The sequence below is a fragment of the Cebus imitator genome, unplaced genomic scaffold, assembly GCF_001604975.1.
Source record: "Cebus imitator isolate Cc_AM_T3 unplaced genomic scaffold, Cebus_imitator-1.0 Scaffold410, whole genome shotgun sequence".
In the NCBI taxonomy this organism is placed as follows: domain Eukaryota; kingdom Metazoa; phylum Chordata; class Mammalia; order Primates; family Cebidae; genus Cebus; species Cebus imitator.
Window position 1 is genome coordinate 1 of NW_016107725.1, and position 16,423 is coordinate 16,423.

A 16,423-nucleotide genomic window follows, 5' to 3' on the forward strand; every position below is an offset into this window, starting at 1 on the left:
AACACTAGAATCCAGTCCTCTTGACATGGAACCCAGTGCTCCTTCCAAATTGACCTTTAAAAATTAGAAATATCTTTCCCAGAATTGGGGTTAACATGGATTCTGGGGGGACTGCCACATAAGCCTCAGTCTACCCTCTGGGTTTCTGCAGCCACAGCAGAACTTTCTCTAACCGAACACGTCAGCAGCAGGAGCTCATGGTGGGCCAGGGGCAGAGCTGAGTCCCTTTGGGTCTCAGTCCTAAGAGCCCTGAGCCACACACCTGTACCTCTTTGCCTCCTTTTGTGGATGAGGAGCCTCAGGCCCAGAAAGGTATGGTCCCTCTGCATGATACAGGCAGAGCTGGGACTAGAATCCGGCCCAGCTGCCTCCCTGTGCGCTACGCCTCTCTACAACCCTTGCTCTGCGACTTGGGGATCTCCAATTTGAGCAACACCAAAGAATCAGGGGTTTTACAGGGTAGCCGCAGTCATTCATGAGTTTCACAGGGAAATGCAAGTGACCCCCATATCAGACTGGTTTGTACCCCAATCCCTGAGGAATAAAATATCAAAATTTTAAATAAAGGCAGGAGCGGATGCGTCAGGACTAGGGTAAGGTACATGAGGCCAGGTTGTGCGGTATAAAGTCAGACTCTGTCTGTATTTAAATTCTGATATTGTGTTCAACAAAATGTTTTTCTAAAATTAATTTTTTTTTTTTTTTTTTGAGACAGTCTTTCTGGGTTGCCCTGGTTGGAGCGCAGTGGCGCAATCTCAGCTTACTAGAAACCTTCGCCTCCTGGGTTCAAGTAATTCTTCTGACTCAGCCTCCCAAGTAAGTGGGACTACAGGCACGTGCCACCATGCTCAGCTAATTTTTTGTATCTTTAGTAGGGATGGAATTTCACCATATTGGCCAGGCTGGTCTGGAACTCCTGACCATGTGATCTTCCCACCTTGGCCTCCCAAAGTGCTGGAATTGCAGGTGTGAGCCACCGCGCCCAGCCTAAAACTAATTTTTTAAAAACACTGCATTAAAATCGCATTGATCTGGGTTACCAAGTATTTTGGTACCCCTTTAAAATTTATACCACAGGCCAGTGCCTCACTGCCTCACTCTAGAGTCCTGCCCTGCCAACCTGAACAAGTCCAGGACTTAGGTGCTTATGAGGACCCTTGAAAACAGAGGCAGGCTGAGGGGATGTCTGGGCAAAGGAGCAAAAGTAGAAAAAGCAGAATCGAGCCCTAAAAAGACCAGCATGCGTATGAAGACGATGGGGTTGTGGGAAACCAACATAGTTCAGAAGATGCCCAGAAGGTGCCCAGAAGCCTTTTGGGGGCCTGGTCACATGCCCACAACTGGAGAGCACGCAAAGAACCAAACACGCCCCATACCTTTGAAAATCCTGTTAATGGTGAGAGGCTTGTCTCCCTGCAGCGAGCCCTTCCCTCCTTCCAGGCTGAAGCCCAGCCCTCCAGACATCTTCTCCAGTGTCACCGTGCAGACTGTGGCCTCTGCTGCTGAGAAAAACACAAGGTCTTTGTGAGGGGTCTTCTCCTCTCCCAGACCACAGGTGCCGTGGGCTTCAAGTGAGCCCAGAGTGGTGCTGCCCCCCCATGTTTGCACACAGGCCCACGTAAACACAGAATACATCTCAGATGGTGTACTAGGCAGGCCACGCATTCTTGGGCTCACAAATTACTGAGCAGCACCATCAGGTCCAGCCCCAAATGGCCAAAGAGGATGTGGCCCATGGGGCTTCCGCTGAGTGGGGAACTTACTAGAATCTACAGAAACATCACTGGCTGCAGAGGTTGAGGCTGCAGAGTCGGTGGAGGAGTTGAGGTCGGGCACGGTCTCTGGAGTCTGCTTCCTTGTGACAATCACAGCTTGCCTGGGCTCGCGAGCTTGGCGGAGGATGGCCAGGGCGTCATTGTGCGTGGTCCCCTTGAGAGACTTGCCGTTGATGGAAAGAACCTCACTGCCCTTCTGAATAGTCCCTTCCTGGGAGGCCAGCCCGTTTGGAAACACTCTGTGAACCTGAGCAAACCAAAGGAAGTCAGGACCAGAAATCGCTCAAGTCCGCATTCTTGCTGGAGGAGGACTGACCCGTTAGTCAATGCTAGAGGATTTTCAGGCCAACGAGGATTAAAGGTAATTGTGTCCTAGATCAGAGCTGCTGGAACAGAGGCCAGCATTCCCTCCTCCTCCATGCAGAGCAGAGATCTCCAGCAATAATGACCAGATCAGCCCTCAGAATCCATCCCAACACAGTGTCTTAAACTATATCACCACAATTCCAGTTGGCATTCCAGTTAAAATCTTTTGCCTCGCCTACCCTAGGTCAGAATTCCCCAAAGTAGTTTTCTCAAAGCACTATGGCATATTAATGTGTATTGTGTAAGAAAAGGGCTTTTCCTATTTTTAAAAAATAGAGACGGGGTCTCCCAATGTTTCCAAGGATGGTCTCAAACTCCTGGGCTCAAGCAGTCCTCTCACCTTGGGCTCCCGCAGTGCTGGGATCACAGGTGCGAGCCACCACACCCAGCCAAGAAATTTTTTTTTTTAATCAAAGAGACTTGAGGAATACTGGGTAAACAAAAGCTCTGAAACAGTCTACTTTTAAAAAGCAAAAGGCATTGGAGAGTCTACAATGCAAATTTGCGTGGCAGATTTCTAAGTATTGGCGGGGTATTATGGGGATTCCCAAAGTGTTTCAACAAAGAATCCTTTTCTTGTAGAGAAATTCTCAGTCTCACTTGGCAGAATGCATTTTGAGAAACTCTCTTAGACAGTCTATACATTTTTCTAGCTCCTCCCCTAGAAATTCTGACTCTTTACCTCCAACCACTCCTTGTTCCTCTTTCTGCAAGATATGTGGGATAAACACACACGGAAATCCCATGTCTCAGCCTCTTTAATGAGGTTCGTTATTAATTAAAACGAGTGACTGAGTGGTAGCATGCATGGAAACCACTAAAATGTACCTGTAGTTTTGCTTCTATGATGGGAGCAAAGCTCTTTGCTTCTCTAAATTATTTTGGTGTTAGAAAAATTCTGTTACATGGTTAGAATCCCAAGGCTGTAAAACCCAAGCACGAAGCAGAACCTCGCCTCTGAACCTCAGGTTCCTGTTCTATAAAAAAAGCAAAAATGCCAGGAATTTATCAATACAAAGTGTGGATAGGACAAATTCAGACCACAGGTCAGTGAGTGGTCAGCATGGCCATGGACAGTGCTCTGTATTAGTGCCCTTTTAATCAGTGTAGAAAGGAAGAGAAGCTCTCAAACACGGAGAAGTTTTCGTGCATGTGCTCAGCCAACGTGCGCTCCTTCCTCCTAGTTTCCTATTGTCTGCAGTGTCTCAGGGGTGACTGGTCAGGTGACATGGGCAGAAGTTGCTACCCACGGACAGAGAAGAACATCCCAAGTGCTTTTCTCACAGGCAAGCTCTTTTCTTCTCCCCAAGCAGAAAGTAAACTACAGGGTCAGGAACCTTGTTGTAATACTCAGCTGTGCTCAGTGAGAGAAGCAGAGACTTACTGGTTTTATGTGCTTTTTATGTAGTAGAGAACTTATCAAGAAATTAAGGAAGCCACCACTGACACATGATGGCCTCTGAAGTGACAGGTGGGAATGTGCCAGATTGCCACTACAAGAGGGTGTGGTCTGTTTAATGCTGGCTGATGCTGTGAACTGGAGGATTTGTTTTCAGTTGGGCGAGGAAATTCAGATGAGACCAGCACAGCCCACACAAAAAATACCCTGAGACAACAACACAGCCATGGGATGATAACGCAGTTGGCTGTAGAGACAGAGTAGCCACTGCAAGGCTCCAGGGCTCCAGAAAATCGGCAGAACCAGAAACCATCTGGGTCAGGTACAGGTGATCTGAAGGCAGCAGCCCATGCTGATCAGATTGGATGAGCCAGAATAATGAGACCCACAGGAAAAGGTGGCCATGGCCAGGCCTGCCACCCTCTCCATGTGGCCCCAGGCTCTGGGACGTGCTGAGGGAACAGGACCTGCCCAGTGCCTGGTGTCATGCATTCCTCATTTCCCCAGCACAAGGTCCCTTCCTGGCAAGTGTACCCCCTCCCCCAGAGCCATTGCCTCTGCCTCCACCACGCCCCTTCACCTGCCCACTCACCGTAATCACTTTGTTTTCTAGATCTGCTCCTCCTGCCAAGCTGAACCCAAGACCAGCACCTTCCTGCTTGTGTAAGATGGTGACGTGAATGCTGTCTAACTGCTGCAGAAGGAAATACACACATACATTCAAAAACACTTTACTGCAAGAGGATGAGCAATTTAACATCAGACTGATGTGTCATCTCAAACCCCAGCTTGGCCAGCCTCCAAGTTACATCACCTCCTCAAACCTCAGTTTCCTCATCTGTAAAGAATGGACTCTTCAGGAGTCATGCGAAGCTTAAAAGAAAAAATATATAAAGCAGCAAGCATAATTATTCTCCTCTCTCACTCTCCCCATCCACACCCAGAGGAGGGTGCCATGATGAAGTCAGCCAGAAATCACAGTGCGCGCGCGCGCGCGCACACACACACACACACACACACGTACGTACGTACGTACTGCAGTACTTCTAGCCTAGACAGGGGCTCACATGGAGCCAGGACACAGAGACTCCTATTCCATTCTAGAGCAGGGGTTTCAAACTCAGATACCTGTAGGAGTCAGGCAGGTCACTGAAGTGAGCAAAATGGGCAGACGTGAGTGATGGGAACTGCAGAGAGCTGAGTACATCTGCTCAGAGGGTCAGCTCTACGTAGGAATACAGACCCAGTACCACCAGATCACTTTCCCCAAAAAATTCCAGGTTTCAATTCAGGTTTTATAATATCTAGAATTCAATATTTTTTTAATCAATGTGCAGATCAAATGAAATATACCTATAAGCCCTTGGGCCACCTGTTTGTACCGTGGCACTAAGGAGTAAATTTATGTCAAATCATTTACTGGCTCAGAGTCACTAGAGCACCTGACTTGCAGCTGACCCTATGATCCTAAGATCTGGAGCCCCTAAGACCCAAAGGAATGGAAGGATGTATGCACCCCACTGTCCCCCACCTCCAAGCCCCAGCACTAGCCCAAGTCTCTCAACTTTTACTCAAGTATGAGGTTACTTGCCTTGCAGAAGGCTCTTGTCAGGTTAGAAAGCAAATACTCTCCCCAGAGCAGCGCAGGCAGGACAGCTCTTTGTTTTACATGCCTTGCCTCTGTTATTTCATTTGTGCTGAGTAAGGTCCTGGGGGATGGTGGTCCCAGATGACGAGTGAGAGCCACAGAGAAAGAATCTCAGCCCAGCGGCACCTTGTACTCATCAGACTCACCCACACTCTTGATGTGGGAATTGCAGCTATGAATGAGGTCTCCTTGTGTAGAAAATGAGAACCTCCTTATCCTCTCATCCTAGTCTGGATCATTCTAGTACCAAATGCCTGTGTAGGCCTGGGGCAGCCCCACAGGGTGCAGGACCCATGAGCCCAAGCTCATCTGACTGCTGGCCCCAGCTCAGCCTGGCCACTTCCTCCCCACACCCCTTTGGGTCATGCTCAGAAAACATATGGGAAGTGGGACTTTCAGAATGACTTGGCTGAAGTGCGGGGGCCTTGTGAGCCCTGGGATCAGTCACCTCTCTGTGCACAGCAGAAATAATGAAAGCACCAGGTGAGAGTTCTTGTGACCCACATTGTTTACCAGGGACAGCATCCCATTAGAGACACATGCCAGGCCAGCAGCCCACAGGGTATGGAAACAGCACTGAACTTCAACTTGGAGAAAAGTGAGGCTCTGTAACCTTGACTGAGCCTTACCTTTCTCATTTATAAAATGACCAAAGACGACGCAAGAAGTCAATCGACTGAAAATGTTTCACAAGCTAAAAAGCTCTTTTCAAAGGGAATGTCTTACTGTGGTCACGTGCTACAGCGTCCCACCACCACAGGACACAGGCTGGTCTGATGTTGGCAGGCGACTCAAGCTACTACCCCTCTGGCCCAGCCAAGGTGACCACACAGCCATAATAAGCCATTGGTTACTGCAGATGCTTACAAACGAAACCTACCTTTAATGTTGCTTCATCCAGGTCCTTCACCTCCTCGATGAGTTTTTTTAATTCCTCTGTGCTCAGCAGGGAGATGACAGACTGACCAGACTGAGGGGAGCAGTGGTCCCCATCATCAGCTTCCTTGGCCTCTGAGAGACCCTCTGTATATTCTCTCAGCTCTGAAAGGCTTTCATAGAAAAAACACACAGTAGGGATCATAATATTAAAAAGAGCTTAAGTGATTGTATAATTACTCTATCCCAGGTGTGTCCAAGCACTTATGTGCATATTATTTGTGTAACAAATCTATGAGTAGATCCCTTTACAGATATTTCCCAGCAGCATAAGAACAATAAATGCAACCAATAGATGCAGAGCTACTTTGATCAGAGGGAAGACCAAACCCCATCCCTACAGCAGGAGCCCCATGGCACCTCTGACAGTCCCCTGGTTCTACAAAGCAGGTCTCATCCACCTCCTAATTTTAGCTGAAGAGGAATCTGAGGGTGAGCATGGAAGGAACCTGCTCATAGTCAGAATCAGTGCCCGAGCTGGGACGAGGACCCAGACATCCTAACTCCCTGACCAGGAAGTTGAACCCATGTGCAGAGTGCAAGTGGATTCCTTTTGGAGAGCAGTAAGAATTCCCGATGGATAATCTCCTGGCCTCACTGTGGTCTTTCTGAGTAACCGCAGGACATTTAAATGTGCATCAGCCTTCCAAACCTCCACAGGCGTGCAACAGCCCCCATGAGCAATTCACCAGGGAGCTAGTCCCTTCCCCTACCTCCCAGCCCTCCTGAAGCCAGGTGTTGTGAAAACAACTCCTTAATATGGAAGGCACAGGTGTAATACCTACAGATAGACACACGCGCACACACACATCTGCACACACATGTAAAGAGGCAAAACAATAACCAGCATATCTGAGAAAATTTTTAAATGATATATAGAATTATTTTTAAAAAGAAAGGTGAGAAAAAGATGAGAAAGGTGAAGAGAAACACCAGGTATAGAAACTCACTTGAGCGAGAACCCCATGTCCGAGGCAGATGTTTCAGCCAAACCATTTGCAGCTGGGTCTTCGTTGGATGATGATGTTGGAGATGCCCCTTCCTTGGGGATGCAGGGAGCCTGGCCCCAGGAGATAGAAGACGGGAGGCACAGCAAGGATTTCATGACAGCTGATGACACTTGGTTGCTGATAGAGTAGAGTTTGCTGGTCTTTTCATCAAGTACCTTCGTCTCACAAGACTGGGACCTGGTCAGGGGGAAGCTCCGTGCTCGCTGGCTTGGCATCTTGAGCACTGGGCCTCGAGATTCCTCAGTCTGTGTTGACAGTAGCCTTAGGAGCGGGTCCGGGCCAGGAGGAAGAGTTTTCTCACTGGGCTGCCGCCCTGGGGGAGGGGACTCGGACACACCTGGGTCTCTGGCCTCGGAGGCTGCAGGAGACCCCGAGGGCAGCACTTGCTCAGTCTTCTGGGGTGCAAGAGTGGGTGCAGCCCCTCGGCCCCAGAGTCCAGGAAGCCGACCTCCCTCATGCTTCCCAACAGGTTTTGTTGCCTCCCCAGAGGAGAGCTGTAGGCTTAGTCTCTGGGCTCCTTTGTCAGGCCGTTGAGAGGAGCCAAAGGTCTCGAAGGAGCTGATTCTCTGCTTGATGGAGGAGGAGGAGGAGGAGGAAGCCTGGGTGTGTGGTCCTGGGTGCTCCCTGGAAGCAGGTGCTGGCTGGGCAGACAAGGCAGGATCCGGGGGCCTTCTTGGGTCGGAAGCACGACTCCTCAAACCTTTCAAGCTTTGACGAAACCAGGCTGGCTTGGGAGCCACTGGGGGACCCTTCTTCACAGTGCTGCTGTCTGCTGGCCTGTAAACTTTGGGAGTGCCATTGGCCGTCTCCAGCTTTGGTGGGGTCCCATCTGGGTGGCCCTGCGTCCCATCGTCTTCACTCAGGCTGGCATTGTGCTGGAGACGCATGTGGCTATGGTTCTCAGTCATGATGGGGCTAAATAAGTTTTTGATGCAGTCGGAAATTCTAACCCAAGGGTCTTCGGCTGTGGTATCAAAGCTATAGTCCATCCGAGCCTGCCTCTTAAGCAGCGGGTGTTTTATCGGGGATGTTTGGGTCACTACGTGCAGAAACGAGGCCAAAAGCTGTGTGTTACATCATAGTGTGATGTTTCTGCCTACATTCTAGTTTCCAAGCTGAACAGCAAGATGGATTCAAGAGGAGACTGGCAGAAGTGGGAGACACCAGGTGGGTGAGCTCCAGGTGGTATTACCTGACTGGGTTACCAACAGGCAGGAGTGAAGAGCCAGAAGCAGGAGTTAACCTCATGGCTGCCTAGTGTTTAGGCCAGGAAGGGTACTCAGATAACATCTGGGCCGATCTCTGGCATTTTACATTTCAAGAAAGGTTAAGGGGCCATCTCATGGCAGTGCCAGGCCCAGACCGCATGTCTCCTGACTCTCGAAGTTTACGTCTTTTCTACTGCACTAAGGAGCCTCCGAGATACTGTGTTAAATGTGGAAAAGCCAAAGCAATTCTCTTACTGTTTAAACTTCTAAGACAAAGGTCACAGGTTGGCAGCTGTTTGTGCTTGGGCCTACCCATGTCATTAAAAATCACGGCGCCTGTGCACACCTTCCAATGGGGCCACCGCAGCTCCCCACAGCTCCTCACACTCCCTGTCACCCAGCCGGTGTTTCCCACGTATGCACCTGCCTGGCCCCGAAGCTGTTTGCGGCTCTCCCTATACACAGGTCATTGATCAACTTGCTCAGCAAAGGAGTGTTTTCCCTCCCTCAAGAGCTGATGAAAAGGTTCCAGGTAGAAAGAAATCTGTGCCAAGGATTCTCCACCTTGGCTACACACTGGAATCTGGAGGGTCCTAAAAATACTGATGCCCACCCCTAGGTACTGATTGAAGATACCCGGGACGCAGCCTGGGTGTCGGACATGTGATAAGCACGGGATTGCAAATGCAGCCTGTTCTGTGCCAGCCAGGACCTCAGGCGTGCCCTGGAGCACACAGGAGCGTTTCTCAGAAGCCAGCATTGAACCAGCATCACATCTGTGCGCATAGGGGAGACTGTGCCCCAGCTCTCTTTCCCAGGAGCAGAGGGAGGCTGGCCTGTGAGCTCTGAGCAGTGCTTGCTACTGGAATGCAACCCAGTTTAAGGAACTCTGATCCCTCTTGCCCCTTGTCTCAATGCCAGGTTTCAAAAGAAGGGAATCAGGTGGAGCATTACACCTCGACGATATCAAAGAGAAGTACTGCACATTCCAAGAGACTGGTCTTTGGCAAGTGGGCCCAGCCCTTCAGCCTGTTTCTGCGTTTCTGAATGGCTTGGCTACAAGGGGCTGTTGTGAGAATCAGGAGGCAGAGGTTCCACAGTCAAGCCCGCTACAGATTGGGGTGACAAGTTCCTGCCAGTTCAACACTGAGGCGTTTGCTTTCACTAGTATGTTCCTCAATGAGGGTGACTAAGGGAAGCGAAAGGAGCCGCCCCCACAGGCCTCTGCTCTGGGCAAGATGTGCTAGATCTTTCTAAAATGTCCCTTCATCCTCCAAAAGGCTTTCATGGACTTTTCCTGTAGTGTTTCTCAAACAGTCATATGGGGTAGAGCCTATATGTTTATTTTCTGCCACCTGCTAGTTGCTCCTTGGAGGCAGGACCTGACCCATCTCATCCCTTTCTCTCTCTCTCCCTGGCCTCTAGCACAGGACCTCACGAAGCCAGCATTCAGTGTGTGCTTTCTGAGCGCCTCATATGCTGGGGGCCCATGTGCTCTTCCATCACTCACCATTGCTGATGAGCGAATCTGGGCTCAGAAAGGTGAAGCAGGTTGCTCAGAGTCATGCTAATGATGGGCAGACCCAGGGTTCCCTGACTCCAAGTTCTATGCTCTCTCTAGCAAGAGACTAAATATTCAAGTCATATCTTAGCATTGCCAGGTGTACCACATGGGTGCACCCTTGCCATCCACTTCATGGAGGAAGCGACCACTGGCAAATTCTATTTATACTTTTCTGGCACTGCAGTCTCCGACTCAGAAATCCTAAATGCAGCAGGAATGTTGCAACTGGAATGTGGGCACCCTAGAGGCAGCTGCCCGGGATGGCTAGGTGGGCATGCCTTTGGACCTCTTCTGAGGCTCCATCCTCCCAACTATCCAGAATGGCCTCCCTTCCTGCTGCACGGCATCACCCTTCCACCCGGGAGGCTCCACACCCTGGACAGCACCTCCAGTGCTGCTGCCCAGCACCCGGGACTCCCGACTGTTGATCAGCCAGGTCCAGCGGTGGAGTCAATGCAGAGCATGCTGATCCTCAGGTCAGTCGTGCTCTTATCTTATCCCTGCACCTTTCTTCAAAAGACCCTTCCTTTTGGAAGATCTCATTGGAAGCTTACCTGGGCTGGCTCTTCTCTGTCCTGGCTCGCCCTCTGTGGAGAACGTGGTCTGTGGGCCGACACCAGGTCCTGGGCAGCTGGCAGAGGCACTAGGGCTTCTCCCTGCCGTGTCTTCCTGTGGCAGCAGCAGTGGCAGCAGCTCTCTGGCTTCCTGTGGTGTAAACAGGAAGCAAGACCGTGTCAAAACGGTAGCCTTCAGCCGTGAGAAGGCGAGACACGCTTTGATTGGGATGGAAAAACAGATACGGAGCTGCTTTCAATGAGAAGTTCATCAGCAGCCTTGTAAAGAGGGTTCTTTTCTCCTTGGTCTGACGTGGCAAAGCCAGCATCTCCTAGACACGCAGAACAGCCCCTGACTCCCAGCAACCTGGTGTTCAGGACATGGGCTCATACTGTGGACGTACGCGAAGACCCTGGCTCTTTGTGACAGGAGCAAAAGGCTTTGTGTATGGAAGGGACGGCATGGCCTCAGTTACAGCTGCATCTTGGTGAACTACCCACCCCAGGAGGGTACAGGGCAGTGTTGGAAAAAGGTGGCTAAAAACCAGCCAGCTAGTGTTCCCCAAGGTTAGAGCACTCAGAGAAAAATGCTTGTCAATTGCTGTCACTTGTTTAGTACTCTTCAAATATTTAGTAAGCATTCTGGGAAGGATGACAGATACTCGGCACATGTGCCATCACTCCCCTCTGTGACATGAAGGTGACATCATCAATCTGTTGTAGAACTGTTTCCACCACTGAGCCTGGATGCAGCCTTGGGTCCCTCCCAATACAGCCTAAGGACAAGATGGGCCAGGCTTGGAATAGCTGTGCAATACTCGAAGAGTTTGGATTATCACACAGTGTGCTTAAGGTGCTGTGAGGGCCCTGAGGAAACAGAGAGATGAGTTCTATCCCAGAGGTGGGGAAGGGCTTTCTGTCTGCCTCATCAACAGAGTAAGAATTTTCCAGGCAGAGAGCCAGAAGAATGTTCCAGAGACACAACCCAACCAAACATGATACCCACCTGGAAAAAGAAGATTGAGAAGGCAGACAGCATCGAAATAATGCCACCTGTATTTAATCATCTGCAAGAGAAATACTTTGCTGTCCTGGATGCCACCTCTGGTTAATTCCAGATTTGGGTAATGATGGGCCATCTGACATGGCTGCAGGCCTCCTTCCAGAGAGGAAGGGGGGAAGAAGGAACAAAGGCACCATTTGGGACTAAGAAAAAAATGACAAATGTCCATGGCGCGAAATTTAAGATCTACATTGACAGTAAATATTTTGGGGAAGGAAAGGTCTATAAAAGTTAGAAAGGTCTTCACAGAGATAGTTCAGGTTCTCTATGGTAGAACTGAGCTTTAGGAGAGCATTAGGAAATATTGAGAGATCAATTTCAAAGGAATCACAGGGCTTCTCGAACTAGCCTTTGAAAAAGTAAGGCTGAGTCATGGCATTAGACGCTTAAAATATTGGTCTGATGATCTCTAAGACTCTCATCCGCAAGAGAAATGACATTGGGATGAAATTTAATTTCACCCAGTTGGAAACACTGTAAGTTGACAGCTGTTGACATTCATGAATTGATAGCGCTTTTATAGGCCAGCATACGTGTCCCCAACTGCAGTCAACACAGCTTCACATCTTGGAACGGACACAAATGCATTTTGTCTTTTCATCGACACATCTGATATTGTATCCTCTTCATGGGAGGCTTCAAAATTAGCCCCTGAAATCAGTTTGATTTTACACAAAGTTTTCTCTTACTAGTGTTTCCTGGAACTGTGCTTGGTGGATGAAGCAGGGAGAAGAGAAAGAAGGACAGAGTGGATGCAGCGTAGAACGGAGAAATATGGTTTTTTCTTCTAAGAATCCTGCTGTGTGTTGGAATTTTTTTTAAGCGCAGGTGAGAGTTTAAGCTGATTTTCTGTAAGAGAGATGTTAGTTTTTTGTTGAAGAAAATGTCCCAAAGTTCATTTTGGTTGTGAGAGCTCAGTCCCCTTGAGTTAGAGTAGATGGGAAAGATTTGGGGGTCATCCATAGCAGCTTGACAACAGTCTTGGGGCCCTGGAGAGAAAAGGCTGCAGGGAGGGAAGGTGGGAGGGTGGGACAGTGGACACCGTGGCCATGGAAGAAAACACCCAGTGAGAAATCCTCAGGAATGGTCAAGGAAATTTTAAGAGTGACCTCAAGCAAACGGCTTCCTGTTTTCTACTGCGTGCTGCTATGAGCCTTTCTCTGTGACCCCCCTAGTGCGCAATAAAAGTATGTCGCGCTGATTGCTTTTATGGAAATGTCTGTGGGAGAAGGAGCTGCTGGCCACGTGGGACAGAGCAGGCAGAGGAGGGCAGCTGCAGAACGGCCTGTGTCTCCAGGAGACGGTGCTGCTGGGGTGGGTGCAGGAGGGAGCCCTGGATTCTGCCCAAGCACGCAGGGCACCAAAGATGACCCGTTGGGAAGCTCCCTGCCTGGCTTCCCTGAGGGCACCCCCGTTCCTCCTCTGGACCCCTTACGGGGTCCCTGCCCCATGCGGCTCTGCTGAGGGCATCACCCACCAGGACAGACGTGCTGTGGTAACTGCACTCGTCCTTTTCTGGGCCTCCAGGAGGAAGGCAAAATGAATGGCTTCTCAGCTGGCAGCTCCTGGTTTGCCCTTCTGGACTTATAGGTCTCGGGTCCAAGGGAAAATGAACTATGGGCTTGAAGGGGGGTGGGAGGACAGTCCACCTGACAGCTCCATCATGTGTGGCTAAGCAGCCACATCCTGCCAGCGCTCTGCAAAACTGTACTTCCTTTTCAGTAACCTGACCTCCCCTTCCCTCCTTCACTTTCACCCCTCCTGCTCGACTTCCTGTCTCCACCGCTACCCCTCCTGAAGCTTGCCAACCCTCACTGTAGATCGTTCTAGGGGATTTCCTGAGGCCCCTTCCCACCTGCCCAGGGAAGGCAGCTTCTGGGTAAGGATGGGACCTTCAGCGTGGCATAGTGGGTAACTGTGACCCACCAGCGAAGTGAACTTGAGCAAGTTTCTCACTTCCCTCTTTGCACAATTGGGACTCCCACTCTCAGGTTGCTGTAAGATTGAATTGACACAAGGTACATGAAAGTACTCAGTGTTTTTATGCCTGCGCATAAAAACAGCTCAAGACACAGAGGCTGCCTTTTGAGTAAGGGGCAGGAAGGAGGTCTTTAAGGAGCCTGACCCAGGAAGATCATGGCAATGAACGCTCATATGCCTGTGACGCCGTCAGGTACTTCCCCTAAGAGGTTACCTTTATCCTCACATTCGCCCTTGGAGGGAGCACTACAGGCAGCCCCAATTAACAGATTGCTGGGGTCCCCCCAAGGCTCCACACCTAAAAAAGTGAGGAGGCAAAGATAACTGGGGAGGAAATAGGAGCCAGTTTCTCACAGTCACATCAGCCACTCACTCAGGAAGCAGGCTCACCGGCTCGTGTCCCGTTTTGGTTAGTGAAGCCACTATTCTCCCTGCAAGCAAGACACTCAAAGACCCGCATGCGAAGGCTGCCTCCCCCACCACGGAGCGGCCCTCCAGGGGTCCTGGTATTTCCTTCACGGTGAGAGTGAAAAATGACACCGGAAATGCAGCAAACCACCATGGCACATGTATACCTATGTAACAAAGCTGCATGTTCTGCACATGTACCCCAGCACTTAAAGTATATATACAAAAATTTCCAGTGTGTTATGGATGGGAGCGCAGATGCCAGCAAGCAGGACTGGGACTTCAATCATCTGTCAACATTCAAACCCCTTTCCACGGTCGGTCCTAGGCTGAGACCTACGCATCAGCTTCTCTCTGGTGGAGCAGGAGGAACCTTCATTCTGCCCCTGCTAACACTACAGCCCATGCTCAAGATTTGAGTCTGGTGCTGGAAACACTCCACCTGTGGACCCATCCTCTTACCTGGCCACAGGTGGGCAGGGTGTGTCCAGATGTGCATGAGGAGTTCTCTCTCTCTTCCAAACTCTTCTGAGGGTCACTGTCACTTTTAAAGTATTTTCTGGGTGGAGGCTTGGGCTTGGAGGACGTAGGCTTTCTCACCAAAATCTCAAAGGATTTCTTTAGTCTCAGCGGAGGGTGGCTGTCCCGGTTCTCTCGGAGGGGCGGGCTCTCCTGGGGCAGTCTGGAGGATGCTACAGAAAGCACCCCTGGCTCCCGTGCCAGGGGCAGGCTGGGGCTGTGAGTGCTGATGTCCACGTCGGAGGACGGCTTCTCAGCACTGCCACCCCCAGGACTTCCCCCCGGGGACCCAGACATGTAGCTGCTGTCACTGCTGGAGCGGACCATGATCTTCTGAGCCCTGCGATGCGGGGGCGCTGAGTTCTTCTCTTGTTCCTTCTCCATGGTAGGCCGCCCGTGCCAACTGCTTTCCAGCCTTTTGACACCTGTGTGGGAAGCACCAGGGAATCTTCACAGCTGAGCTTCAGAAGATGAAAAAACACCCCCGCCTCACCTGTGACTGCTGCAGGCATCACACTGTACACAGCTGTCTCATCTGAGGCCACTGGATCTGGAACGTGGCAATCACCAGCTGTCTCATCTGAGGCCATGTTGGATCTGGAGTGTGGCAATCTTGGTGTTGGACCCCAGTGAGCTGTCTGACTTTGGGTTGGGAAAATCGTTCAAGCTTTCTGAGCCTGTGAGTGATGGATATGGAGATATGCCCCCCAGATCACCCATTGAGGGAGGGCTTGGTGTCCCAGCTGTGGGGAGTGCTGTTGGTAGACTACTTTCAGCTGTGGGTCCCTCCAGGGATCCACGGGGGGGGGGGGGCATCCCATCTCTAGGGACTGCTGGAGACAGGGTTACAGAGGCCCAGCCATGTTGGCCAACTCAGGACCACTCTAACGGGGACTTTAGCTGCAGAGCTCCAGGGCTTGGCTGACGCTGTTGGCCGTGCACCCCAGCTCCATCCTCCCGCGGTCTACCTGCCTGTACTCCCCTCTCTGCCACAGGTAGTGATCCCCAGGACACTTCCTAAGAAACAGGCTTCCTGATAAAAACTCCATCTCAGAGTCGGCTTCCTGGGGGACCCAACTCCATTTCTGCATCTGTAAAATGCAGATGATAATTCTAAAGTCACTGGGCTTATTTTGAGGCTTAATAACAAAGATAGAGAAACTACCTGTCAAGGCACTTTGAATCTTACACGAAGATGTCACCTGTTCTTTCCAGTTGAGGGTGAGGTGAGGGCAGAAAGCCACTACTTCTAAGAGGTGCCATCGCACCTCCCTCCCTCCCTCCGTCCCTCCCTCCCTCCTGGCCCTTCTTTCTGATGCCCAGTGCCCCCTACCCTGGTTTCCAGCACTAGGGCTACCCACACATCCTTGAGAGGCCCTTCTCTCTAGTGGCGAACCGCCCTACAATCACGGCTCGAGGGGGTGGGGGAAAATTGAAGTCTAGTCTGTTGCTCACATTCCAGCTCATGCTGAGAGACTCGGAAAGCCAGGGGAGCCCCACGAGAGAGAACCAAGGCCAGCCTGGCTCCTAATTCACTTTCTCTTTACATAAAAAGTTTTCTTTTGCATTTTCCTGATCATAAAAGATAATGTATCTCCTTAGAGAAAACAGCCACAAGAGGAATGAAAGTAAACATTCACTTCACCTGTGTTTCTATCATCCAGAAATCACTACTGTCAAAATGTTGGCGAGTTTCTCTGTCATGCTTTCCTGAGCATATATGCATGTTGGGTAGGTGGAAACAGTAGACCAGAGCTGAAGTAAAATGTTGTGTTCTGTTCTTTTCTCTGAACACTTTCTCAGGTCAGTTTCTTGTTGATATCAGTGCCAATGGTTGCATGTTGTTGTATCATAAGGATATTCCATGATGGCTTGATGAATGCCCAGTGGCTGGGCATGGGAGTCAAGCCAACTGGACTTCCATTCCACAGCCTCTGTGCTCTAGTGCTGTGACTTTGAGTAAGAGAGTCTTTGAAGGCCTCACTTTTTCTTA

General features: G+C 50.4%; 1 protein-coding gene across 1 annotated transcript in view; it reads right to left on the reverse strand.

The window, feature by feature from the left end:
* Positions 1 to 901: 901 nt before the first annotated feature.
* The window catches only part of IL16 (interleukin 16), a 110,199-nt gene continuing 94,677 nt past the window's right edge, over positions 902 to 16,423 (reverse strand). Inside the window, exons 11-17 of the mRNA XM_037731597.1 lie at positions 14,374 to 14,855; positions 10,461 to 10,611; positions 7,075 to 8,173; positions 6,069 to 6,237; positions 4,133 to 4,234; positions 1,764 to 2,022; positions 902 to 1,502 (exon numbers count right to left, since the gene is read on the reverse strand). Coding sequence (XP_037587525.1) covers positions 1,327 to 1,502; positions 1,764 to 2,022; positions 4,133 to 4,234; positions 6,069 to 6,237; positions 7,075 to 8,173; positions 10,461 to 10,611; positions 14,374 to 14,855 — 2,438 coding nt within the window. The 3' untranslated portion in view covers positions 902 to 1,326. The remainder of the gene's footprint in view (positions 1,503 to 1,763; positions 2,023 to 4,132; positions 4,235 to 6,068; positions 6,238 to 7,074; positions 8,174 to 10,460; positions 10,612 to 14,373; positions 14,856 to 16,423) is intronic.